Here is a 27828-nt window from a genome sequence, read left to right as displayed (position 1 = left end):
CACCAACAGAGCCGGTCAGACCATACTGCTCATAAAGAAATAGTCTGATCAGTTTCAGTAACAATAATAACCATAATATAACAACAACAAACTATTGTTTATTATGTGACTGAATCAGGAGGCACATATAAAATGTAATTCATTATTGAATAAATATAATAAACACCCTCTGAGGTCGTTAAATCAAAAAATATAAGAATTAAACTCTGATGGTTAAATCTTGCTTATTATGATGTGCTAGCCAGAAAGCTAATGCTAATGGTAACCATGCTTGCTTTAGTTATGACTTTACATCCAAATTAGTTTCATTTTACCCAAAGTAATTAAGTATCTGATTTAGTTACAAACTATCAATTATTGATCCTCTGGATACGATACGTCCCGGTGGACATACGGGGGACGTACGGTGGACATAGGGTGGACAGAAGATACGTACCGGTGGACATACGGTGGACGTATGGTGGACATACGGTGGACATAAGATACGTACCGTTGGACATACGGTGGATATAAAATACGTCCCGGGGAAATACGGTGGACATACGGTGGACATATGATACGTCCTGCGGACATACGGTGGACATGATATGTCCCGGGGACATACGGTGGACATATGATACATTCCGGGGACATACAGTGGACATACGATGGACATACGGTGGACATACGGTGGACATATGATTCTTCCGGTGGAAGCCCTGGACCAACAGAGGGGCCACGGAAGAGCAGAAATCAGGACCTGTATCGAGCTGTAAGTAAAAGATGGTTTGTTATTTAATAAGGACTCTATGATATTAATTCATGATTAATAATTAAAGTTGATCAATATAATTATTGATTAAAGAAATAAAGTAAATGTTTAGAAAGGTCGCTCACAGTTTCAGATCCAGAAGTTGCTCTGCAGCTGATCGGCCAGCTGGTTGTAGTTCATCCTCCTCAGGATCTTCTGGGCCATCTCCTGGGCCCCCTCAGCGTGGTACTGCTGGACCATCAGGTCCACAGTTCTGGATCGGTCTGCAGACTCCAGTCGGCTGACAGGAACCGGATCCGACTGCAGACTCAGAAGGTACTGGAAGGTCTTCAGATCCTCCAACCCAAGAGAGTTCAGCACCCTGAGCAGCAGCAGGGACACATCTACGGACTCTGAGACACACACTGAAACAGCACAGATTATACTGGTTATACTGGGTACACCTGTTATAAACTGGGTATACTGGGTTCACTGGTTATACTGGTTATACCGGTTATACTGGGTTCACTGGTTATACTAGGTATACTAGGTATACTAGGTGTACTGGGTATACTAGGTATACTGGGGATACTGGGTATCTTGGGAATACTGGGTACACCGGTTATATACTGGTTATACTGGGTATACTAGGTACACTGGTTATACTGGGTAAACTGGGTATACTGGGTACACTAGTTATACTGGGTACACTGGTTATACTAGTTAGACGGGTTATAAACTGGATATACTGGGTATACTGGGTACACTGGTTATACTAGGTATACTGGGTATACTGGGTATATTGGGAATACTGGGTGCACCAGTTATATACTGGGTACACTGGTTATACTATTTATACTGGTTATACTGGGTATACTGGTTATACTAGTTATACTGGGTATACTTGGTACACTGGGTATACTGGTTATACTAGTTGTACTGGGTATACTGGGTACACTGGTTACATACTAGGTATACTGGTTATACTAGTTGTACTGGGTATACTGGGTACACTGGTTACATACTAGGTATACTGGTTATACTAGTTATACTGGTTACACTAGGTATACTGGTTATACTAGTTATACTGGGTATACTGGGTGTACTGGTTATACTAGTTATACTGAGTATACTGGGTACACCGGTTACATACTGGGTATACTGGGTACACTGTGTATACTAGTTATACTGGTTATACTAGTTATACTGGGTACACTGGGTAAACTGGATATGATAGCAGAGCATTATTCTCTAAGATGATATTTTTTGATCATGACATAATAATTATGTCAAATAAATATCTTTTTTTATCTTCATTAACTTCAGTGTTTTTTTGCTTGTAGCCTTTAAAGTCCATGAAATCACTAAATAATTTAATGAAATTAAATTAATGATGATTTTAATTATAATAATTAAAACTCCAGAGTTTAGAAACATTACTGTAATATAATATTCATAGGTTTGTTTTCATTAGTGTTTAATCAACTGAAAATAAGAATCGTTAGAATGAGACATTTCTATAGGAACCCAGAACGGACAAACCAAACTGGATCTAGATAGAGGCATGAGTTTCTCACTCCCAGGTCATCAAGCACAAACATGAGGGGTGTTCAGTTAGCTGCAAGCTGCAATTTAACTACTAGGTGGCACTAACAAACTAGTCCTTTAAATATTATTGTCAGTAACTGTCTCCCAATAATCTCCTCCTCTTAATCAAGATAATTATTGTGAACATATTGTGTGTAAATTAGTGACTTTAATAAGATAAATAATAAGTTACCTTCAGTACAGACAGTGGAGGCAGCAGCTGCAGGAAACACAGACAGAAAACCTTCATCACATTCAACAACAATAACAATAAATAACATCATGTGTTAGCTTGTGTTAACGTGTTAGTGTTAGGTGGTGTGTTAGCGTGTTTGACTTGACTAATGCCATTGCCAATACTGTTGTTGCTGTGCACCTGTCTGTCTGTCTGTCTGTCTGTCTGTCTGTCTCTCGCTCTCTCTCTCACTCTCACCCCAACTGGTCGAGACAGACGACCACCCACCTAGAGCCGGAGGATCTGTCCTAGGTTTCTGCCTTTTAACAGGCAGTGTTTCCTTGCCCTTGTCTCCAAGGTCTTGCTCATGGTGGTACTGTTGGGTCTCTGTAAATAATGTTATAAAGAGTTCGGTCTAGACCTGCTCTATTTGAAAAGTGTCCTGAGATAACTTCTGTTATGAATTGGCACTATACAAATAAAATTGAATTGAATTGAATTGAATTGAATTGAATTGAATTGAATTAATGATCTACCTCTCAGCTGGAAGACTTGGCTCCACACCACAGACTCTGTGGAGCCAAACAGCCATCCAATCAGACGAGGTGGAGTCACGTGACTCCTCAGCTGAAGCTCCACCCTCCTGACATCAGTGGCCAGCTCCACCTGAAATGATGGCAGGAAGCTGTGGTAGTCACCAAAGTTCACGAACTTTGAACTCTAAAAACAAAAAACAAAAACAGGTTTAATGTTTTAAAAACTGATTTAAGAAGAAAAGCTGAAATATTGTAAAGACAATGTGTGTGTACTCGCTGCTGAAACTGTTGAAGTGGCAGTCGAAATACACAAATACTAAAAGGAGCTGGAAGAGCAGTTGAAATGTACTGAATGAAGTTTAAGTGTCATTTTAGGATTAAGCACATAGTGAAGCAGAAATTAAAGATTTAGTTGAAGTTTAAGCACTGAGAACAGCTAAGAAAATTCACAGTTGAAAGATTTAAAAGGGTTGAAATACTGAAAGAAGTTAAAGTGGCAGTCAAACTACAACTAGTCAAAGAGGTTAAATGAAAGTAATTGTTAAAAGAAACTGAAGTGTGACTATTTGTGATGGAAGTGTGAGATGATCACTGAAAACAGAAATCTCCACTAAAGAAACCAGCTTAAAGCAGCTGCAGTGTCAGTTGAGTTTGAACAGTTTAAAGCAGCTGCAGTGTCAGTTGAATATTAACAGTTGATAGCCGTTGCAGTGTCAGTTGAATGTGAACAGTTGAAAGCAGCTGCAGTGTCAGTTGAATATTAACAGTTGATAGCAGCTGCAGTGTCAGTTGAGTTTGACAGTTTAAAGCAGCTGCAGTGTCAGTTAAATGTAAACTGTTGAAAGCAGATGCAGTGTCAGTTGAATATTAACAGTTGATAGCCGTTGCAGTGTCAGTTGAATGTGAACAGTTGAAAGCAGCTGCAGTGTCAGTTGAATATTAACAGATGATAGCCGTTGCAGTGTCAGTTGAGTTTGAACAGTTTAAAGCAGCTGCAGTGTCAGTTAAATGTAAACTGTTGAAAGCAGCTGCAGTGTGCAGTTGAGTGTAAACTGTTGAAAGAAGCTGCAGTGTCAGCTGAATATTAACAGTTGAAAGCAGCTGCAGTGTCAGTTGAATATTAACAGTTGATAGCAGCTGCAGTGTCAGTTGAATATTAACAGTTGAAAGCAGCTGCAGTGTCAGTTGAATATTAACAGTTGATAGAAGTTGCAGTGTCAGTTGAATATTAACAGTTGAAAGCAGCTGCAGTGTCAGTTGAATATTAACAGTTGAAAGCAGCTGCAGTGTCAGTTGAATATTAACAGTTGATAGAAGTTGCAGTGTCCGTTGAATGTGAACAATTGAAAGCAGCTGCAGTGTCAGTTGAATATTAACAGTTTAAAGCAGCTGCAGTGTCAGTTGAGTGTTAACAGTTGAAAGTAGCTGCAGTGTCAGTTGAGTGTGAACAGTTGAAAGTAGCTGCAGTGTCAGTTGAGTGTGAACAGTTGAAAGTAGCTGCAGTGTCAGTTGAATATTAACAGTTGAAAGCAGCTGCAGCATCCACTGTGCAGTGTACCTCTGGCTGGATCAAAGTAACGGGCTGTCCGCTCAGTTTGTACGTCTGATTTGGGATCAGCTCACAGTCCGGTATCGTTTCCACATACTCTGCTGTGATTCGTTGCTTCCACTCCTTCCTCACCTGGAAACCAGACTATGTTTAAACTAATGTAATATATTATGGTATTTTTAATGAACTGTCAGTATGGTTCATGGGATTATTTGATCCAATAACATTATGGAAAAAATGTATTGTAAAGACAACACTAACTTGTATAAAGAGAATGTTTTAATGGTACTTGTTCATTTTCTATTCAGTTTTATTTGTATAGCGCCAATTCATAACAGACGTTATCTTGTATATACAGTATACAGTCAGGTCCATAAATATTGGGACATCGACACAATTTTAATCTTTTTGGCTCTATACACCACCACAATGGATTTGAAATTAAACAAACAAGATGTGCTTTAACTGCAGACTTTCAGCTTTAATTTGAGGGTATTTACATCCAAATCAGGTGAACGGTGTAGGAATGACAACAGTTTGTATATGTGCCTCCCACTTTTTAAGGGACCAAAAGTAATGGGACAATTGGCTGCTCAGCTGTTCCATGGCCAGGTGTGTGTTATTCCCTCATTATCCCATTTACAAGGAACAGATAAAAGGTCTAGAGTTCATTTCAAGTGTGCTATTTGCATTTGGAATCTGTTGCTGTCAACTCTCAATATGAGATCCAAAGAGCTGTCACTATCAGTGAAGCAAGCCATCATGAGGCTGAAAAATCTAAACAAACCCATCAAAGAGATAGCAAAAACATTAGGTGTGGCAAAATCAACAGTTTGGAACATTCTTAAAAAGAAAGAACACACCGGTGAGCTCAGCAACACTAAAAGACCCGGAAGACCACGGAAAACAACTGTGGTGGATGACTGAAGAATTCTTTCCCTGGTGAAGAAAACACCCTTCACAACAGTTGGCCAGATCAAGAACACTCTCCAGGAGGTAGGTGTATGTGTGTCAAAGTCAACAATCAAGAGAAGAAGTTCACCACAAGATGTAAACCATTGGTGAGCCTCAAAAACAGGAAGGCCAGATTAGAGTTTGCCAAACAACATCTAAAAAAGCCTTCACAGTTCTGGAACAACATCCTATGGACAGATGAGACAAAGATCAACTTGTACCAGAGTGATGGGAAGAGAAGAGTATGGAGAAGGAAAGGAACTGCTCATGATCCAAAGCATACCACCTCATCAGTGAAGCATGGTGGTGGTAGTGTCATGGCGTGGGCATGTATGGCTGCCAATGGAACTAGTTCCCTTGTATTTATTGATGATGTGACTGCTGACAAAAGCAGCAGGATGAATTCTGAAGTGTTTCGGGCAATATTATCTGCTCATATTCCGCCAAATGCTTCAGAACTCATTGGACGGCACTTCACAGTGCAGATGGACAATGACCCGAAGCATACTGCGAAAGCAACCAAATAGTTTTTTAAGGCAAAGAAGTGGAATGTTATGCAATGGCCAAGTTAATCACCTGAGCTGAATCCGATTGAGCATGCATTTCATTTGCTGAAGACAAAACAAACAGTCTCACTCACACTGATATTTCTATACCGTAATTTCTCCTTCGTGCTCAGAAGGGGAGGGTGAAGTCTGAAGCAGGTGACGTGCTACGGTAAGCGTACCGACTCTGCTCTGTGTACACTGTTTGGTGCTGTCAGTGGACGCTAAATATAAATTTGTTTTACTCGTTACAGCGGTTATTTTCCCGCTTAACATAGACTTAGACTATTTCTACCTAAACACTCTGAGTTACTCCTTCTTTTAGCGACTTTTTGCTACTTTCAAAAGTTTTTCATACACGCTAGCTTCATTAGCATTAGGAGTTAGCTATGGCTTCTTCCTCTCCCTCTCCTCTGTCCTGCTCAGTGTGTCAGATGTTTAGTTATTCCTCTGCCTCCTTTAATGATAATGGTACCTGTATTAAATGTAGTTTATTTACTGCGCTGGAGGCGAGGCTTAGTAAGTTAGAGGAACGGCACCGCACCACGGAGATATCTTTAGCCGCTATAGTTAGCCAGCCCCCAGTAGCCGGTGCGGTCCGACCGAAGGTAGCTTCTGTTAGCCGTCCTTCGGTAGTTCCCCCGGTAGATCCCGAGCAGCCGGGAAGACAGGGAGGCTGGGTGACTGAGCGAAGGAAGACTAAAACGCCGAAGCCCACAGTTCACCACCAACCCATTCATGTTTCTAATACATTTTCCCCACTCAGCGACACACCCGCTGAGGAACCAACTCTGGTTATTGGCAGCTCCATAGTCAGAAACGGGAAGTTAGCGAAGCCAGCGGCCATAGTTAAATGTATCCCTGGGGCCAGAGCGGGCGACATTGAATCATATTTAAAACTGCTGGCTAATGATAATCGTAAATATAGTAAGATTGTTATACAAGTCAACGGTAATGACACCCGTTTACGCCAATCGGAGGTCACTAAGATTAATGTGGAGTCGGTGTGTAATTATGCTAAAACAATGTCGGACTCCGTAGTTTTCTCTGGACCCCTGCCCAATGTGACCAGTGATCACATGTATAGCCGCATGTCGTCATTCCACCGCTGGCTGTCGAGGTGGTGTCCAGCAAACGATGTGGGCTTCATTGATAACTGGAAGCCTTTTTGGGTAAAACCTGGTCTGATTAGGAGAGACGGCATCCATCCCACTTTGGATGGAGCGGCTCTCTTATCTAGAAATATGGTGAAGTTTATTTCTAAAACCTGACAGTCCAGAGTTGGGACCAGGAAGCAGAGCTGCTGTCTTACACACTTCTCTGCGCTTTCTTTAGAACAGTCACCCACCCAAAACCCCATAGAGACTGTGTCTGTCCCCCGACCACCTAAATTATTTAAAGAAATAAAAACAAGAGGAGTTCAACATAAAAACCTAATAAAAATTAAAACTAACTCCTCAGTAGCACAAAATAAGAGAATGAAATGTGGACTGTTAAATATCAGGTCTCTGTCCTCTAAAGCTGTTTTAGTGAACGAATTAATATCAGATTATGATATTGATTTACTTTGTCTTACTGAGACCTGGTTGTCCCACGAGGAGTATGTTAGCCTAAATGAATCCACCCCCCAGTCATATTAATACTCACATTCCTCGAGGCACTGGCCGAGGAGGTGGAGTAGCAGCCATATATGATTTGAGCGTTTTAATGGACCCTAAACCTAAACTAAAATTATAATTCATTTGAAAGCCTTGTTCTTAGTCTTTCTCACCCAAACTGGAAAACACTGCAGCCAGTTCTATTTGTTATAGTGTACCGCGCTCCTGGACCGTACTCTGATTTTATATCTGAATTCTCAGAGTTTTTATCAAGTATAGTCCTTAAATCAGATAAAGTAATTATTGTAGGTGATTTTAATATTCATGTGGATGTTAACAATGACAGTCTTAGTAACGCATTTATATCATTAATAGACTCAATTGGCTTCTGTCAGAGTGTAAATAAACCAACTCATTGTTTTAATCACACTCTTGACCTTGTTCTATCATTTGGCATTGATATTGAACATTTAATAGTCTTCCCACATAATCCTTTCCTATCTGACCATTATTTAATAACTTTTGAATTCATACTATCAATTTCAGAGGAACTTTAGTTCCTCTGAAATTGATAATCTTGTTGATAGTGCTGCAGGCTACGATCAACATTAGACTCTATCGCTCCTATAAAAAGGAAATTATTAAAACATAGGAGACTAGCACCTTGGTACAACCACCAAACCCGCCAGTTAAAACAAATAGCTAGGAAATCTGAAAGGAAATGGCGCTCTTCCAAATTATCAGAATATCGCTCAAATTGGCAAGATAATCTTAAAATTTATAGAAAGGCCCTCCGTAATGCCAGAGGAGCCTATTACTCAGCACTAATAGAAGAAAATAAGAATAACCCTAGGTTCCTCTTCAGCACTGTAGCCAGGCTGACGGAGAGTCACAGCTCTATTGAGCCACATATCCCCATAAACTTAAGTAGCAATGACTTCATGAGCTTCTTCTATAACAAAATTATTACTATTAGAGAAAAAATTAATCACCAACTGCCATCAACAGTTATCAGTGGCTCTCCAAGTTCAGGGACTTCTGTCAATGTAAACTTAGATATATATTTAGACTGTTTTTCTGCTATCGATCTTCATCAGTTAACTTCAATCATTTCTTCATCGAAGCCATCAACCTGTCTGTTGGACCCGATCCCAACTAGGCTGCTTAAAGAAGTTGTTCCCTTAATTGGCACTTCTTTACTGTATATGATTAATCTTTCTTTATAATCAGGATATGTACCACAGTCCTTTAAAGTAGCTGTAATTAAACCCCTTCTTAAAAAGCCCACTCTTGACCCAGGGGTTTTAGCCAACTATAGACCTTCCTCTCTAAGATTCTGGAGAAAGTAGTCGCCAAAGAGTTGTGTGACTTTCTACATAACAATAGTTTATTTGAGGATTTTCAGTCAGGATTTAGAGTTCATCATAGCACAGAGACAGCTCTGGTTAAATTTAATAATGACCTTCTGATTGCTTCAGACAATGGACTTGTCTCTGTACTTGAGCATCAAATTGGCATTAAAGGAACCGTACTAAGCTGGTTTAAGTCATATTTATCAGATCGTTCGCAGTTTGTACATGTTAACGATGAATCTTCAATAAATACTACAATTAGTCATGGAGTTCCACAAGGTTCTGTACTTGGACCAATAATTCAATTCAATTCAATTCAATTTTATTTGTATAGCGCCAATGCATAACAGAAGTTATCTCAGGACACTTTTCAAATAGAGCAGGTCTAGACCGAACTCTTTAACATTAATTACAGAGACCCAACAGTACCACCATGAGCAAGCACTTGGCGACAAGGGCAAGGAAAAACTGCCTGTTAAAAGGCAGAAACCTAGGACAGATCCTCCGGCTCTAGGTGGGTGGTCGTCTGTCTCGACCAGTTGGGGTGAGAGAGAGAGAGAGAGAGAGAGAGAGAGAGAGAGAGAGAGAGAGAGCAGACAGACAGACAGACAGGTGCACAGCAACAACAGTATTGGCAATGGCAGTCAAGCAGGACCATGGCAGGAGGCTCCACCAGGATCCATGAGAACCTGCGAGACGAGAAAGCACAAGAACTCCGGGGAAGAAGTGGAGTTAGTAACATGCATTAAAGGGACATGAATGAGTGCAGAAAGAGAGAGGAAGAGAGTAGCTCAGTGCACCATGGGAAATCCCCCGATAGTCTAGGGCTATAGCAGCATAACTAAGGGATGGTTCAGGACTCACCTGATCCAGCCCTAACTATAAGCTTTTATCAAAGAGGAATGTCTTAAGCCTACTCTTGAATGTGGTGAGGGTGTCTGCCTCCCGAACCACAACTGGAAGCTGGTTCCACAGGAGAGGAGCTTGGTAACTGAAGGCTCTGGCTCCTGTTCTACTTTTAGAGACTATAGGAACCACAAGTAGCCCAGCATTCAGAGAACGTAGTGTTCTAGTGGGGTAATAGGGTACTATGAGCTCTTTAAGATATGAAGGGGCCTGACCATGAAGAGCTTTATAGGTGAGGAGGAGGATTTTAAATTCAATTCTACATTTTATAGGGAGCCAATGCAGAGTAGCTAGTACAGGAGAGATGTGATCTCTTTTTCTAGTTCCTGTCAGTACTCGTGCTGCAGCGTTCTGAATTAATTGGAGCGTTTTAATGGACTTATTGGGTGGTCGTCTGTCTCGACCAGTTGGGGTGAGAGAGAGAAAGAGACAGGGAGAGAGAGACACAGAGAGAGAGAGACAGACAGACAGACAGACAGACAGACAGGTGTACAGCAACAACAGTATTGGCAATGGCAATCTAGCAGGACCATGGCAGGAGGCTCCACCAGGATCGACAAGAACCTGCGAGACGAGAAAGCACAAGAACTCCGGGGAAGAAGTGAAGTTAGTAACATGCATTAATGGGACATGAATGGGTGCAGAAAGAGAGAGGAAGAGAGAGCAGGAGCCAGAGCCTTCAGTTACCAAGCTCCTCTCCTGTGGAATCAGCTTCCAGTTGTGGTTCGGGAGGCAGACACCCTCACCACATTCAAGAGTAGGCTTAAGACATTCCTCTTTGATAAAGCTTATAGTTAGGGCTGGATCAGGTGAGTCCTCAACCATCCCTTAGTTATGCTGCCTAGACTATCGGGGGATTTCCCATGGTGCACTGAGCTCCTCTCTTCCTCTCTCTTTCTGCACTCATTCATGTCCCATTAATGCATGTTACTAACTTCACTTCTTCCCCGGAGTTCTTGTGCTTTCTCGTCTTGCAGGTTCTTATCGATCCTGGTGGAGCCTCCTGCCATGGTCCTGCTAGATTGCCATTGCCAATACTGTTGTTGCTGTACACCTGTCTGTCTGTCTCTCTCTCCCTGTCTCTTTCTCTCTCTCACCCCAACTGGTCAAGAAAGATGACCACCCACCTAAAGCCGAAGGATCTGTCCTAGGTTTCTGCCTTTTAACAGGCAGTTTTTCCTTTCCCTTGTCGCCAAGTGCTTGCTCATGGTGGCACTGTTGGGTCTCTGTAAATAATGTTATAAAGAGTTCGGTCTAGACCTGCTCTATTTGAAAAGTGTCCTGAGATAACTTCTGTTATGAATTGGCACTATAGAAATAAAATTTAATTGAACTGAATTGGGTATGGTGTTCTTTGGGCAGTGTTGTTTTTGAGCCTAACATACCTTTTGGAATTATGGCCAAAAAGTTCAACCAAGACTTTTTATATTCACTGTATTTCACTTGATGTGCTAGCATTAGCAGACTACCTAGCAAGCTAATAATTACATTAAATGGATTTAGAACACTCAGCTGATTAATAAATAGCTCCGTATTAAGCTACGTTACGAATGTTGCTGAAATATGTCTGTTCTGTAAATATCAATGTAGGCAGGACGTTCTATCATGTTGAGCACACTGACCTCGTCACTGACACTGTTCACTTAACAGTGACTTTACTCTGTTGTTTATGCCATTGTGTGTTCAAAACCTTGCTGAGAACACAAGCTTGTGTACCTGAGCTGCCAGTGGGCGGGGCCTGTGTACCTGAGTGAGGCAGACGTTCCTCGGCAGCATCAGGACGTATAACAAGCAATCAGTCAGCTGAGAGAATCCAATCCAATCCAATCCAACTTTATTTGTTAAGCACTTTAAAACAACCAAAGTTGACCAAAGTGCTGTACAGGAGAATAAATAAGACATCATAAATAAAAGACATAACAGCTCACATGAGGCGCAAAATAACATATAATACAACAATAAAATGAAAAGACATAAATAAAAATAGTAACCATGCAATAACAAGCAATCAAAAAGTAAAAATAACAAATACAAAAAATAAATCAAGTAAATAAAGTCGACATCTTACTAGGTGTCAGAGAGAAGAGCAGCACAAGGCCGCTGATCGCACTGCCAGACGGCGCCAGCGACAACAGACCGAAACACGAGAAGCTAGAGATGTCAACAATCACATGGCTGTCTGTCACCTGACCAGGTGTGATGAGGTCCATGCTGTCCCCAGTGATGTGAGCCACAGACAGGAAGTGCTGCCTGCCATCTGCAAGACAGAAAAATTCACCTTCAAGAAAACTTAATTAATTCAGACAGTGTTGACATGCTGACGGACAGCTCTGAGTTTCTGTTATCAGTATTCAAATGTATGCAGACGATATGCTGATTTATCTTCATGCTGATTCCAGACAGACAGCAGCATCTGTACTTCCAGAGGCTCTGGAGGAAACAGCTGACTGGATGATTTAATCATGCTCCTCATTGAATTTGTCCAAAACGGTTAGTATGTTTTTTTTTTCCATTAGATGAGGGGCGCCCGGATAGCTCAGTGGGTAGAGTTGGCGACCCGTGCACCAAGGCTGAGTCCTTGCTGCAGCGGCCCAGGGTTCAAATCCAACCTGTGGCCCTTTGCTGCTTGTCATCCCCTCTCTCTCTACCCCCCTTTCCTGTCTATCTTCAGCTGTCACTACAATAAAGGCAATAAAAGCCCAAAAACTATACTTAAAAAAAAAAAAAAAAAATAGATGAGGGTAATTGTACAGGATGTTCAGTGTTTCAGATATTTAGGTGTGATTGTTTATAGCAGTCTAACCTTTTAAAAAACAAATTACAAACATTTCTAACACATTACAGAATAATCTGTCTTATTTTAGATTTATGAGAAATGAGATGAGTACAGAAGCAGCCAAACTGTTTGACATTGTTTGGTATTTTTTATTTTGTTACAACCTGGAATCAGACAAATTAATGTAACCACTTCAGAACTCTCATTGTTACTGTAATATGGTTAACAAGTATAAGCTTTCTATTTATGTCCAAGGTTAGTTTACTATTCATAACTCAACAACACAGCCTCTTAGACAGTTCGTATGGACATGTAGACCTGGTTACAGGTCAACCAGAGCTTCTGCCAGAGCAGACTGTTAATGTTAAGTTTCAGTCTGCAACATTTGGACAAAACTGTTTCTTTACCTTTACTTCTTTACCTAGTATCAGAGAGAGCAGTACTCTGAAACATTTAAATATAGTGTGGAGGACAGTCAGGTCTGCAGTCAGTGAGCTGTGAATGTGGCAGCTTTGGTACTGACTGTCTGTTGTACTGATGTGCTCATTTTCATTAATGTGGTCTTGTTTTTCTGTTGTTTGTTTTGGGTTGATTGTTATTCTTGGCTTTTGTTTCTTACTTTTTCATACTGTGTTTTATCTACAAGCTGCTGATCTTTTATCTCACAGTGTCAGATGAAAACGAGCTGTTAACTTTATCCGGTACGATACATATTGTGATATTGTGCATTGTCCCTGCTAAGTAAACATGTGATAAATAAATATGAATCATAATTTTATGATTGTGAAATCTGAGATGAGTGAGGAGCCATTTTGAACGGAGCGGCCCAGAGAGGCTTTGATTGTTGGTTCGATCCCCGGCTCCGCCGTGCCGCTCGCCTGCCGCATGTTGAAGTGTCCTTGAGCATGATACCATGATCCCAAATTGCTCATCAGTGTGTGAATGTGCATGAATGAGTTAGTTTCTGTTCAATGGACTTTGCCATCACTGTGTTAAAGTGCTTTGAGTTGTCAGAATTTACCATTTAAAGCAATTCAGTGACTCCCGCTACTTAATTCCTTCACACTGCATATTGAGTTCAGAGTCTGGATCAGATGGTACAACAAGAAGAGTGAAACTACTTGGATCCTTGTCTTTTCAGTCTCGCAGTCCTAGTTGTAAACTGACCTGATAGTGGTGGATGTGTCACCGACCTGAGAGCAGCTGGCAGTGTGGCAGGTGGAGGCGGTGGAAACTTCCTGTCAGCAGGGTGAACCTGAACAGCGGTCCAGCTGGCCTCAGCCCTTTAGAGGACAGGAAGTCCAAGTCCCAGGGAACCGTCTGATAGACCACATCACCAAAACCCTCCAACAGCAGACCGGTCAGACTGCAGCGGAAAACACCCGGCTGCTTGCAGCGCAACCTGGAGACACAAAAGTTGTATGTTTGTGATACTAAAGTTGTAAATGGTTAATGGAATGGACTTGTACTTGTATAGTGCCTTTCTAGTCTTCCAACCACTCAAAGCGCTTTTACACTAAGTGCCACATTCACCCTTTCACACACATTCACTCAGTGATGGCAAAGTCCATCAAACAGAAACTAACATTCATACACATTGACACACCGATGCACGGCATCGGGAGCAATTTGGGGTTCAGTATCTTGCTCAAGGATACTTCGACATGTGGCACCAGGAGCCGGGGATCAAACCCACAACCTTCCAATTAAGGAACGACCAGCTCTGCCTCTCAGCCACAGCCGCCCTCAGCCGTTGTGTGTCTGTACAGTGATAATAAAGTTGTGTGTTTGTACAGTGATAATGAAGTTGTGTGTTTGTACAGTGGGAATAAAGTTGTGTGTTTGTACAGTGTTAATAAAGTTGTGTTTGTACAGTGATAATAAAGTTGTGTTTGTACAGTGTTGATAAAGTTGTGTTTGTACAGTGATAATAAAGTTGTTTGTACAGTGATAATAAAGTTGTTTGTACAGTGATAATAAAGTTGTGTTTGTACAGTGATAATGAAGTTGTGTGTTTGTACAGTGTTAATAAAGTTGTGTTTGTACAGTGTTAATAAAGTTGTGTTTGTACAGTGATAATAAAGTTGTGTTTGTACAGTGTTAATAAAGTTGTGTTTGTACAGTGATAATAAATTAAATTGTGTGTTTTAATTAATAAAGTTGTGTTTGTACAGTGATAATAAAGTTGTGTGTTTGTACAGTGAATAAATTTTTTTGTACAAAGTTGTGTGTTTGTACAGTGTTAATAAAGTTGTGTTTGTACAGTGTTAATAAAGTTGTGTGTTTGTACAGTGTTAATAAAGTTGTGTTTGTACAGTGATAATAAAGTTGTGTGTTTGTACAGTGTTAATAAAGTTGTGTTTGTACAGTGTTAATAAAGTTGTGTTTGTACAGTGTTAATAAAGTTGTGTTTGTACAGTGATAATAAAGTTGTGTGTTTGTACAGTGTTAATAAAGTTGTGTTTGTACAGTGTTAATAAAGTTGTGTGTTTGTACAGTGATAATAAAGTTGTGTGTTTGTACAGTGTTAATAAAGTTGTGTGTTTGTATAGTGTTAATAAAGTTCAGTCAGGACCACTTTCGTCAAAATATCTTATATTCCAAGCAGAATTACATTTGGCGGTATGGCTCTGTTCTGGGACCTCCTTGTCCTTCCGCGTGCCTACGTGGAAAACCTTAAGGCAGGGAGAGCACACCTCCCTGCCCTTCCATGTGCATACATGGAAAAGTTTAAGACAAGGAGAGCGGCAGCAGAGACCCCCCAGGGTACAGAACAGAGCAAGCATCAATGGCAATCAGAAAATGACATTGATTAATTAGAAATATAAAAAGGAGGAGCTGGGGTGGAGGTGGGTGCAAAAGGCTTGTAGAGGAGCAGCAGAGATAGGCAGGCAGGCTAAAGCAGCTTAAATAAGGCGCCGTGTAGATGTTAGCCAATTGGATGCTTGAGGAAATCAGGTGAGCTGTCAGCTGACTGTGCATGGTATCCAATGGGAAGCTTAGAGGAATCAGCTGATGTATGTTTATGACTAGCTGTGATCATATGATATAGCTGTAACTGAAAGCTAAGCCTGACTTCGTGCCCTGCCTGAACTAACGCTATGCTCAATTTCAGTCAGGACCACTTTCGTCAAAATATCTTATATTCCAAGCAGAATTACATTTGGCGGTATGGCTCTGTTCTGGGACCTCCTTGTCCTTCCACGTGCCTACGTGGAAAACCTTAAGGCAGGGAGAGCACACCTCCCTGCCCTTCCATGTGCATACATGGAAAAGTTTAAGACAAGGAGAGCGGCAGCAGAGACCCCCAAAGAACCACACCAGGCAACCTCCCTTCCATGAGCTACATGGAAGTGCCAGTAAGAGGAGCCAGCAGGACTATAAACCAATACGTCTAAGCAGACACTAGTTGAAGTACAAGGCTAAGTATACTAGAGATATCCCCAGAAATTTGCTATACATTAATGAATTTAAGCCGGAAATTACAAGGCACTCATTGCTTTTGAGCATCAAGATTTGCTTGGCCTTAGGCAGGAGGTATCGTTCGTAAGCAGATAATGAACATTTACCCATAGCCTTGCGTCGAGACAGGAGCTACGGATGCTGCATTTATGCGAATTGAATGAGTTATTTTAATGTAGATTAGCTAAGCCAGATCGCATATACTGAGCAGTAGATAGCCTGTATATTGCATGGTTGTGTTTACTCTAACACGGTTTGAGAAAATGGGGGGCAAGTCAGGCTGGATGGCGCTGCCTCCGGGCACAGCTGGCGAAATTCTGCGATTCAAACGGGACAAAAATCAGCAATTGTTATCCAAGCCTGGAATATGAGCTGCTCTAATAATGAATTTACCCAACATAGATAACCAAGTGAGGCGCCTTACAAATCTATTAATGAATGGAACTGAAGAACGCCCTTGTAAATGATGTTGGCAGTTGCCTCATTGTTGAAAAAACATGATTGTTCCCATGACCAGTCTTTTCCCCACAGAAACATGAAACAACAATTGGTACATTCATTAAAAAAGGTAGAAGAGGCATTAGCTGGCAAGGATGACAGTATTTTAGCCATATGCCTGCGGACCACTGATTATTAAAATACCCCCCCAAAACCTACGGAAGGGTGGTTATCATACAGGTCAATCATGCCACTACTACTGTATGTTTGAATGAATTATATCTCCATTATTTCTGTACACAACACCGAAAAACTTGAGGATCCATTGCTCTTCCCTAAATGCCCCTCATGTCTGCTCTCTGTCTTCTAAGCTCAGCAAAGCTGTTCATTAGTGATCTAGTAGATCATAGCAGTCACACTATTAGACCTTGCTGTTGACATAAAGCTTCCAGGGTGAACTGGCACACAGTGTTCGATCATTTATATGTACTCAATATGCTGCGTCTTTTATAATTAATGGCAAATGATGATTTAGCTGCTCATTGTAAAAGAAGGAGATGCCATACCATTATCACACAGAAGAGATCAGGACTGGGGCTCGGATCTGCAGCCCTTCTCCAAGCTCACCATATCATGGAGTTCTCTATAAATCGGAGAGGTCCAGAAGCCTGGATATAGGGGAACTTCCCTGGGGAATAACACACATGCCAATTTAAGATGTCTAAGCAAGGAGAGCTGTTCTCTTTTGAAAGTTACTACTGCCTGCTGCTTTCATTACCTCTCTGATGCGATTTGCATCAGTACACTATCTAGAGTGAAGCCTAGAACTCTAGCTTTACAGGGCCTGATGTTTCTCCTTGGATAGCAGAAGACCTAATGTTTTAAAAGGTATATTTAAGAGCAAAAATGCATGGTCTGATTTTGAATTGATAGTCAACTAACAGAAAATCGTCTACGAGATGGAGCACGAAAGCAGTTGCAGTTATTAAAAGAATCCATGACTTAAATGCATCTGTGACATCTGCCTTGGCTAGCCATGCGCCTCTACATGCTTCCTTAATCAACTGATGGCATTGTAGATTATAGCATAAAATAAGGAAAAAGTGCCAGAGGATGTAGCCCCTTCAGACCCGCCTTATGTTCCAAGTGTGAAAAATATAATAATGACTTTATGCAACCAGAAATGAGAATCAATAAAAAATGTTGTTTTTTTTTTTTTTATTAATCAAAACCCTTTAATTGTTATTTTTCTTGCCCATTTCAATGGACATCGGGTCCAAACAATTCTTAAAATACCAACATCATATGACAACATCATACCTATTTTTGTCTGTTAAATGTTGCAAAAAGTAAAAAAGAAGCCCCTGTCAAGTGACGTCCATTGTAATGGACACAGGGTCTGAAGGGGTTAAACTATTTATGCCTTAGTTTTGCCTTTGCAAGAGCAGATCAATTAATATTGTTTTTTTGTTTTTTTTTTTTTTTTTCTGAATATCCCTGGTAGCTATACCTTAATGCTTGTTGAGAAGGCGATTTATGAATGGACCAATATGAACCTTTGTTATCCTTCTTCAGTAAAGCATCGACTATCTCAGCTCTTTCAAAACAGATTGTAGGTTTTTATAACCAAGTCAGCTCAGCTAAGAACCATGAACCAGCCCTATAACAGAATGCTTTCTTAGCTCCTTCCCCAGCTCAGGGACGTTTACTGGGGTTGAAGGTTTATCTCTCATGCCCCCTTTTTTTGAGAGGCAGCACGTTCTTCCCTATGGTGATTGGGACTGCACTTCCCAGCATCCTCGGCGGGAATGTGACGCCGTCAAACAAGCTGCTGTGACGTCATCGTCAAGCGCTGCACCTGTGGGACCATGCGCTCTACCTGCAGACAGCGAAGAGGGAAACAATTGCGGAGGAAGACTGTCCGGCCTGACGTGCCAAACCGAACCCTGGACCCTTGAACCCATGACGGCAAGCGACAACCGGATGTTGGACAGAGCTGACAGGTGGAGCCGGCCGCTGCGCCTTGGACCCGCGCTCCCCTGAAAGGCAGCGCAGCGCAGCGCCGGAGCCGGAGCCGGGACCGGGCCGGAGCCGGAGCCGGAGCTGGAGCTGGAGCCGGGACCGCAGCGGAGCCGCAGGAGCAATTCCTCCCCCCTCCTGCGGACCCTCCAGAACCAGAACAGCCGGACACAACTGCGGATGTTGTTCAAAAGCGACACTCTCCCCAACAGCCGAGATCGCTGCTGAGACTTCACAATGCAATCGACCCGCCATCATACTCACCGCAGACAGGACAAGTAGAAACAAACGACAAACCACAAGTAACGCACACAACATCCTGGCAAAAAGGCTTGTAGAGGAGCAGCAGAGATAGGCAGGCAGGCTAAAGCAGCTTAAATAAGGCGCCATGTAGATGTTAGCCAATTGGATGCTTGAGGAAATCAGGTGAGCTGTCAGCTGACTGTGCATGGTATCCAATGGGAAGCTTAGAGGAATCAGCTGATGTATGTTTATGACTAGCTGTGATCATATGATATAGCTGTAACTGAAAGCTAAGCCTGACTTCGTGCCCTGCCTGAACTAACGCTATGCTCAATTTGTGTGTTTGTATAGTGTTAATAAAGTTGTGTGTTTGTACAGTGTTAATAAAGTTGTGTGTTTGTTAATAAAGTTGTGTTTGTACAGTGTTAATAAAGTTGTGTGTTTGTACAGTGTTAATAAAGTTGTGTGTTTGTACAGTGTTAATAAAGTTGTGTTTGTACAGTGTTAATAAAGTTGTGTGTTTGTACAGTGTTAATAAAGTTGTGTTTGTACAGTGTTAATAAAGTTGTGTGTTTGAATTTAATAAAGTTGTGTGTTTGTACAGTGTTAATAAAGTTGTGTGTTTGTACAGTGTTAATAAAGTTGTGTGTTTGTACAGTGTTAATAAAGTTGTGTGTTTGTACAGTGTTAATAAAGTTGTGTTTGTACAGTGTTAATAAAGTTGTGTTGTTTACAGTGTTAATAAAGTTGTGTGTTTGTACAGTGTTAATAAAGTTGTGTTTGTATTTGTTAATAAAGTTGTGTGTTTGTACAGTGTTAATAAAGTTGTGTGTTTGTACAGTGTTAATAAAGTTGTGTGTTTGTACAGTGTTAATAAAGTTGTGTGTTTGTACAGTGTTAATAAAGTTGTGTTTGTACAGTGTTAATAAAGTTGTGTGTTTGTACAGTGTTAATAAAGTTGTGTGTTTGTACAGTGTTAATAAAGTTGTGTGTTTGTACAGTGTTAATAAAGTTGTGTGTTTGTACAGTGTTAATAAAGTTGTGTGTTTGTACAGTGTTAATAAAGTTTGTGTTTGTACAGTGTTAATAAAGTTGTGTGTTTGTACAGTGTTAATAAAGTTGTGTGTTTGTACAGTGTTAATAAAGTTGTGTGTTTGTACAGTGTTAATAAAGTTGTGTGTTTGTACAGTGTTAATAAAGTTGTGTGTTTGTACAGTGTTAATAAAGTTGTGTGTTTGTACAGTGTTAATAAAGTTGTGTGTTTGTACAGTGTTAATAAAGTTGTGTTTTGTACAGTGTTAATAAAGTTGTGTGTTTTGTACAGTGTTAATAAAGTTGTGTGTTTGTACAGTGTTAATAAAGTTGTGTTTGTACAGTTGTTAATAAAGTTGTGTGTTTGTACAGTGTTAATAAAGTTGTGTTTGTACAGTGTTAATAAAGTTGTGTTTGTACAGTGTTAATAAAGTTGTGTGTTTGTATAGTGTTAATAAAGTTGTGTGTTTGTACAGTGTTAATAAAGTTGTGTGTTTGTATAGTGTTAATAAAGTTGTGTTTGTACAGTGTTAATAAAGTTGTGCGTTTGTACAGTGTTAATAAAGTTGTGTGTTTGTATAGTGTTAATAAAGTTGTGTTTGTACAGTGTTAATACACAGTGTTAATAAAGTTGTGTGTTTGTATAGTGTTAATAAAGTTGTGTTTGTACAGTGATAATACAGTTGTGCGTTTGTACAGCTGAGAACTTTTGTTTGTCTGAAATCATAAATGAGTCTGAATGTTATTGAAAAAATAATTAACGATTATATGTGTGACAAGAGAAAGATTCACATAGCAACAGTAACTAGGGGGGTGGAGCTTAGTGAAGAACCAGACAAAAGGACACCGTTACCTGAACATGTTGGCGTCCTCAAGGACTTCAGGTGTAATCTCAACCTAAACAGATCAAACAAATCAAACACAGCAACCAATCATCAGTCACCTTCAGAAATGACATCACAGTGACACATACAGGCTGTGTGTGATGTCGTTACCACTGCTGTGTCAATGTTCATCTCCGCTCTGATGTCACACAACCTCTGTGATGTCACTGCTTCTCCTCGCAGACAGACACCTGCAGAAGGATGACATCATCACATCACCTGACCACAACCTCAATACATTAACCTCGATCAATAACTGTTAGCTTAGCTTAGCACAAAGAGTGGAAGCAGGGGGAAACTGTTTGCCTAGCTTAGCATAGTTTGGTGGACATACTGAGCGTTGGGACTATCTTTAGCAGGACGTTCATGGCGACGCTCTCGGCCCGTTTCGGTCCGAAGAATTTTTCCAGAAGTCTCTGTGTGGTCAGCCTGCTTGTGTTCTGCAGCTGCTCTCCACCAATAGGAGAGCGGCTTTCTTTGGTCATGTGATCACTAACCAACCACTGGAAAGACACAAGCTCATCTGAGACCAGAAACTCCAAAATCTCTGCGAGGACCGAGGTCTCTGAGGGATTCTGGCAAATAAAAAGCAGGAAGTAGAAGAATTACATCTCACAGCAGGATGATGACCTCATGAGGGAACTAGTAACATGGACTACAGACCTTGTCAGTAATTGAATGCTCTTCCAGCTCCTGCAGTAAGAAGGGCTCTGTTTGGCTGAGGGCCTGATAGAATGCCTCCTGAGCTTCACCCCCCTTCGTCAGGACCAGGTCCACAAGAGCCCGGTTCTTGTCCCTGTGGACTGCGTAGACATTCATGGCGTCCCTGTTGGCGGCATTCATGATCCCGTAGTCATGCAGGGGATCCATAATGGCGCTCGGTTGGTGCATTCTGCTGATCAGCTTTCTGCGCAAAGTCTTCACAAAGTGCTGGTTGGGTTTCAAAGCCAGTCGAGGTCTTGGTGGGTCTGCGTTGTGGTGGAGGTGTCTGACCTGATCCTGCTGGCCGATCATGGTCAGGACCGCGTCCAGCATCACCATCGCCCCCTCCTTGTGGTAACATTTCAACATGATCTTGGCGGTGCTGCAGGCGTCGGCGGACCTGAGCCAGTGTGTGGGGACGGGGGGGAAGTCCTGCAAGAGGTTCTGACTGAGACCCCAGTGGATCCTCCAAAGCTCCAGCTCCTGGAGCCTCGACAGCTCCAACAGAAGCTGGTCTTCCTGATCCTGGTCCTCCTGAACCTGGTCCTGTTGGCTTTTCCAGGTCTGAGCAGTCCCAGGTCTCGTCGAGGTCCAAGAGAGGTCATGAACTGCCTTCAATACATTACCCATGATTCAGTCTGTTCCCTGACAGGCTGAGAACCTCCTGCAAGACAATACATACATATGTATACATATTTTAACTGATCAATCGGCTATGTGGAGCTTTATTGATCCGATCCGATCCGATTTTTTTGTTTTACATCAGCTGTCATACAAGTGTTGGTCAACTCTGTTCATTTCGCACTGTGCAAGTGTATCATCTCAAAATAAATCCAAGTATCAGATTGGTATGGGCAGATAATCAATATTAAATTGTAATATAAATGTCATATATAATTGTATTAACTGATGTTTAGACTGATGTTAAAATTCAAACTCATTCAGTTTAAAAAAATGAAAATCAGTTTCTATTTTTATGTCTGAAAAGTAAAAACAGACTGAAGTTCTCAGAATTCATGCATCAATCAATGATCAAATAATAACAGTATTTGTGATTTCAAATAGCATTATTCATATTTTTCTTACTTTAAACAGTGTTTATATCATTATAATTTACAGTGAGTGAAGCTGGTCCCTTACCAGACTGCAGGTCTCTCCTGATGTTGTTGATGTCTGTGAGTTTAGTAACTTCAATTTTAACCACGCTCTGACTTCCTGTTTTGTACCTGCAGCTGCTTCCTGGTGGTTTGCCTAAAACCTTTTTAGAAACTAGAACGTTCCATTGAGGCCACTGAGGGAGGAACCAGCACATACCAGACTGTTAATGAGAACACCACATTATAAATAGACAATCAATCATTTATTTTAACCTGCTCATAAAGTGACACTGACTGACCTTAAGGTGGCGTCGATCAGAAAGGCGATCAGAGCGTCAGTCAAAACGTCGATCAGAAAGGCGATCAGAAAGGCGATCAGTGTCGTTCAGAAAGTCGGTCGAACTGTGACAAGGTTCTCATTCTTTTATTCAGGACTTTCTCAGACTGTTGTCTTGACTGTTGATTGTTCATAAACATCCTGTAATCAATCAGCCTTTGAACAAAAGCGAAGGTGAATCAGGAAAAACCCCCGTGAGGAGTTTGAGGTCAGTGAGTGAACTAAAATTAGACGGTAGTTTGTGTTGTATTTGATTCTCTGCATTCAATATAATCAATATTCTGTATTCAATATATATTCAATATTCACATAGAATACAGTTTAATGATTATTGATTATAGATTTAAGATGCAATATTCAATTAAAGGCCTCATATTTTGAGTTTCTCTGATAACAACAACAACAGACCTTGAAGGTTTTATTTTGAAAGTTTTGGACTTTATTGTGAAGATGCAGTTTTATTGATCCTGTTTCCACTGTTCAGACTGTGACTAATAAACTGACAAACACAAATGATCAGACATTCACACAGCTTGTGTGCAAACAGCTTGTTGTGCACTGGTTTTACTGGTTTTACAGTTAAATACAGTTTGATGAGTTTCAGATCGACTAATGAGGCTACAGTCATCCAGCAGAGAGGCACGAAGAAGAAAAAAACAAACAAACCCCCCAAAATGATGCTGATGTCATACTTCAGGCTCCGCCTCCCCTTGCAGCTGTAGAGCTGCTGATCACCTGCTGACGGTGCGTTCAAGTGACTCATCAGTGCTCAACTGGTGTTAATGGTCTCTCGCAGGATTAACAAAGTCTGACTCAGGTCCAGCGATCAATATGCTTTAAATGAATCAATAACTAATTGAACACATCCTGGAACATTTAATATGTTTGGATTGTGAGTGACTGAACCTGGAAATGAGGACATATTTCTATTATTATTGTTGAAAATATTATATTCGAGGATTATTAACGAGGTTGTCCGTGAGCTGTTTTTGTTTCGTTTAGCGTTTGTTTTTCTGTTTGTACTGAATTCTACGGACGCCCTGAAAGGCCAATTTACTTTTTTCTCATTATCATTTGTCTAAGAAATCTCCTGGTGCACCTGAACGCACCTTTCTGCCTTTGAAATTAAAGTTTGCCTAGCAGGGCCTCTATGGGTGAAATGATTTCTGTTTTCAGAGACAAAAAAATTAAAAACAGAAAAATGAAGGGAAGAAAAAGTCATCTCAGGGCTTCTGTAGTTGAAAAAAAAACCACAATTTCTTTAACCTTAAAAATCCTAACAAAAGAAAACAAAATTTGCCTTTCAGGGTTTCCATATAATAATAATAATAATAATAATACATTTTATTTGTAAAGCACTTTTCATAAAAGAATCTCAAAGTGCTAAATATATATATATATATATTTATATAACATCATGTTGGCTATTTAATAACTGATATGCAGATTGATCAGTAAATGATCAACTGATTGATACAACAGCAGGAAAAAGACCTCAGGTCAGCAGACAGATCTGAAGTTAATGAGCTGACGAGGAGCACCTGAATCACAGTGACAGGCCAAGCTCTCCCATGGGAGGCGGAGCCTGAGGCGTTACACCGCCGCTGTCATATTGCACAACCAATCAGCTTCGCTCCACTGCTGACGCCTCTGGAGTGACCGCAGACAGTCTGAGGATTATTGATAAGGCATCCGTTCTGACAGGAACTCCTGATCGACCACCACACTTCCTGTTCTCAAAGAGTCTTTTTCTTCAAAATAAAAGCAGATGGAAACAGAAATCAACACAGTTCAAAGTTTGTGCTTCAGTCTGTCAGAATCAGGGCCGATCAATCCAGTCACTGATCAATAAATCATCCAAAGCTGATCCTCAGGGTCAACACAGATCTGTTCCTGGGGTTAAATCTCTTTCTGGGGAATCACTGATTCAGTGTTTAAAAGATCAATATCTTACAGACAGGAGAGAGACAGACAGAGAGAGAGACAGAGAGAGAGATATGTGTATAAGTGTGTATGTGCATATATGTGTATATGTGTGTAAATATGTGTGTATGTGTATATATGTGTGTATGCGTATATGTGTATATGTGTGTATATGTATGTGGTTATGTGTGTATATGTGTGTATATGTATGTGTGTATATGTGTATGTGTGTATATATGTGTGTGTATGTGTGTATTATATACTTTCTACAGCTTACTGTTTAAAAACTTCCGTTTGAAGCATCTGAGAAGAATTATTAGTATTTTTAGCTTATAACCTTCCCAACATATAAATCTGAGATACAGACTGGAGCTGTTTGTAGTTTCAGTTTGTTTCCCACAGTAACAGCCGGTACAACAGAGTACTGATCTCAGTAAACTCACTGTCCTCCTCAGTGTTTGTGCTGGAGATCATTCAGACTAACATTAAACCAGCACACAAACGCCAACCACTGATATCTTATTTACCCAGAAGTCAACGAGGCATCATTATTAAGCTCCACTGGTGCAACCCAACCCTGAAGATGTCACTTATTTTAGTGTTTAGTTTCCAACCATCCACAGATAAAGATGTCCATCTCCACTTCCTCCCACAGTGCTAATGAACCAGAATATCTGGATACATCCACTGCCATCTTTCTCCATTCGGAGCCTGTGCAGTAGCGATCAGGGCTGGCGCCACCGTATCGAGGTCCCGCCCATACGCCGAACCAAAACCAAACTGATGATAAAGAGGAACAAACAGCAGTCAGCCACCAGGGGGAGACAGAGAGAGAGTCTATACTGCAGTCAGCCACCAGGGGGAGACAGAGAGAGAGAGAGAGAGAGAGAGAGAGAGAAGAGAGAGAGAGAGAGAGTCTATACTGCAGTCAGCCACCAGGGGGAGATAGAGAGACTATACTGCAGTCAGCCACCAGGGGGAGATAGAGAGGTTAATTTATATCTGTGGATGGACAAAACTGATATTATAGAAGATAATCAATAACCTGTTCACTCTTACTGTGAAGATAACTTTATGTTCTGATCTGATCCTGGAACTTTCTGAGACTTTATGGTCCTGAAATAAATTCTGTTTCAGATGTGACCTCTAATCGATCAATCAGATACTGGTTTCAAACCAACTGATCAATGACTACTGGATCACCATGATCAGCTGATCACTGATCAAGGACTACTGGATCACCCTGATCAGCTGACAGACTGAGGCACCGGGTCAGACAGGTGAGATGATGTCAGCAGGACCACACCTGAACTCTCAGGACGGGGTCTGCGGTTCTCTGCAGTCCCAGTCTGTAGCTGGACTCTGTGAGGGGGGGCAGTCTGTCTGTGGGGGGGCAGTGGCCTCCGAGGGCCCCACCTCCTCCGGCTGGAGCCCTCTGACTGGAGGAGGATCGGCTCCTCCTGCTGTGGTTTTAATTTCTACTGAAACCACGTTCTGATCCTCCTCACTTTCTGCTGCTCCTCCTCCTGTTGCTGCTCCTCCTCCTCCTCCGCCTCCTGCTGCTCCTCCCATCCAGAACTCAGCCACCACACTGACCTCTGCTCCTCCTCCTCCTCCTCCGCCGTCGGTGGAGTTGTTGGTGGAGGGAAGCTGGTTGGACGAGGACAGAGCTTCAGTGATGATGGCAGCCGTCTGAGCAACCCAGTTCAGCTCTGACCTCACCTCCCCTGCACCTCCTGCACCCCCTGCTGCTGCTGCTGGAGAGGAGGACGAGGAGGGCTGGGGGTCGGAGTGAGGCCCTGGCTGTGTGCTGTTGGGTCCTGGTTGGGGGGGGTTGGCAGGTCCTGGTCCTGTGGCAGGGGCACTGTGGTTGTTGTTGAGGTTGTCCTGTAGGGCCGTCTGGTTGGCCTGACCCGCCTGCTGGTTCTGGAGCAGCATCTCCTGGATCCGGATCTGCTGCAGGATGGCAGGGAGTTCGTAGTGGTGGAAGAAGTAGATCATGGAGTGCTGGAAGAGGAGAAGAGGAGCAGGGTGTTAGTGACAGGATGTTAAAGATTAAAGCCTCCTGATGATGATGATGGTGGTTCAGACCTGGATGAAGAGCCAGGAGGTGACCAGGGCCAGACTGCTGTACTGGCCATTGAAGCGGTAGTGATACGCATAGAAGGCAAAGTGGTAGAGATAGAAGAACCTGGAACACACAAACAAACTGACACTGAACAACAAGTCTACAAGTAATTAAACTTAACTTTTCATATAATCATTAGTGTTTCTAATGAGATTAACTACGATTAACTGATTAATTAACTCACATTCATTCGTACTTTAAATTCAGCGCAGTGAGCTCACAGTTAAGGGTTCATTAAGAGTTCATTAAGGGTTCATTAAGAGTTCATTAATGGTTCATTAAGGGTTCTTTAATGAGATCCAGCACTGTGCCTTGGTTTTAAATTATCCAATGGTGTGAGCTGATATTGGTCATGTGACTCACCTAAGCCAGTGGCGTTTGCTGGTGTTGGTGTGGCAGCAGATCGCGTCGTACTGGTCAGCCAACCAGACGATGAGGATGATGTAGAAGGCCGTCGTCGTGTCATTGAAGAACTCCGACATGATGGCCTCCATACCTGATAAACAGGAAGTGACATCAGCAGGTCACATTTCGATTTTTGCTAAAAAACAGCAACCAACCAGCTGATGCAGACTGAACTGAGACTCCAGGAGAGTGGGACCATCATGAGTCAGACCTGGGTCAGAGTCAGATCCAGAGTGTGTGAACAGGAAGTGAACTCACCGACGAGGGCCAGGATAACAGTGAGCAGTGGGGCTGCTGGGAAGGCGATGGTCATGTTCATTTCCAACATCTGAAGAAGATCCACTGGGGGGGGCAGACCAAGACCAGATCAACATCCTCAAAGTCAGAGAGATCAGGTTTTAACTGTTCACTGATTGCCACTTATGTTCAGAAACGTTCATTAATGTTCAG

The 27828-nt window shown here is 41.6% G+C and overlaps 2 protein-coding genes and 1 long non-coding RNA gene across 5 annotated transcripts; 1 reads left to right on the top strand and 2 right to left on the bottom strand.

The window, feature by feature from the left end:
* Positions 1 to 128: 128 nt before the first annotated feature.
* On the bottom strand, positions 129 to 23034 carry LOC127365297 (uncharacterized). The gene is made up of 14 exons (XM_051403275.1): positions 22885 to 23034; positions 22629 to 22779; positions 21450 to 22152; positions 21121 to 21361; positions 20898 to 20977; positions 20756 to 20799; positions 13902 to 14110; positions 12001 to 12189; positions 11679 to 11809; positions 4587 to 4709; positions 3029 to 3212; positions 2511 to 2537; positions 877 to 1155; positions 129 to 749 (listed from the first exon to the last, which is right to left on the bottom strand). The coding sequence occupies exons 3-13, from the start codon at positions 22116 to 22118 to the stop codon at positions 881 to 883; spliced, it is 2172 nt and encodes a 723-aa protein (XP_051259235.1). The 5' UTR covers positions 22119 to 22152; positions 22629 to 22779; positions 22885 to 23034; the 3' UTR covers positions 129 to 749; positions 877 to 880.
* Positions 14935 to 20424, top strand: LOC127365386 (uncharacterized). Of its 3 annotated transcripts, none has more exons than XR_007885188.1 (3): positions 14935 to 15219; positions 19777 to 19830; positions 20311 to 20424. It is a non-coding gene; the product is annotated as an uncharacterized LOC127365386 (long non-coding RNA). The 3 variants fall into 3 exon arrangements; XR_007885186.1 differs by lacking the exon at positions 19777 to 19830 and adding an exon at positions 19280 to 19412; XR_007885187.1 differs by having other exon boundaries at positions 19777 to 19857; positions 20311 to 20387.
* Positions 23035 to 23338: 304 nt separating the features above from the next.
* On the bottom strand, positions 23339 to 27720 carry LOC127365323 (membralin; the record flags this gene model as incomplete). The annotated part of the gene is given in 4 exon segments (XM_051403314.1): positions 23339 to 26852; positions 26937 to 27036; positions 27337 to 27469; positions 27637 to 27720. Coding segments are annotated over 4 exon segments (1010 nt in total), but the record flags the coding sequence as incomplete, so codon positions are not given.
* Between the last annotated feature and the right edge of the window lie 108 nt (positions 27721 to 27828).

This window comes from Dicentrarchus labrax, unplaced genomic scaffold (assembly GCF_905237075.1).
Source record: "Dicentrarchus labrax unplaced genomic scaffold, dlabrax2021, whole genome shotgun sequence".
In the NCBI taxonomy this organism is placed as follows: domain Eukaryota; kingdom Metazoa; phylum Chordata; class Actinopteri; family Moronidae; genus Dicentrarchus; species Dicentrarchus labrax.
This window is presented reverse-complemented; position numbering and strand designations above follow the sequence as displayed.

What these genes read in the sequence shown, in the direction of transcription:
- LOC127365297 (XM_051403275.1), bottom strand. Translation starts at nt 22,118, where the DNA reads ATGGGTAATGTATTGAAGGCAGTTCATGACCTCTCTTGGACCTCGACG. An exon ending in GCTCTTCTCTCTGACACCTA is followed by an intron (nt 11,810 to 12,000) that starts GTAAGATGTCGA and finishes TCTCCTGTACAG; the next exon opens with CACTTTGGTCAACTTTGGTT. An exon ending in CTCCACTGTCTGTACTGAAG is followed by an intron (nt 1,156 to 2,510) that starts GTAACTTATTAT and finishes GTGCTGTTTCAG; the next exon opens with TGTGTGTCTCAGAGTCCGTA.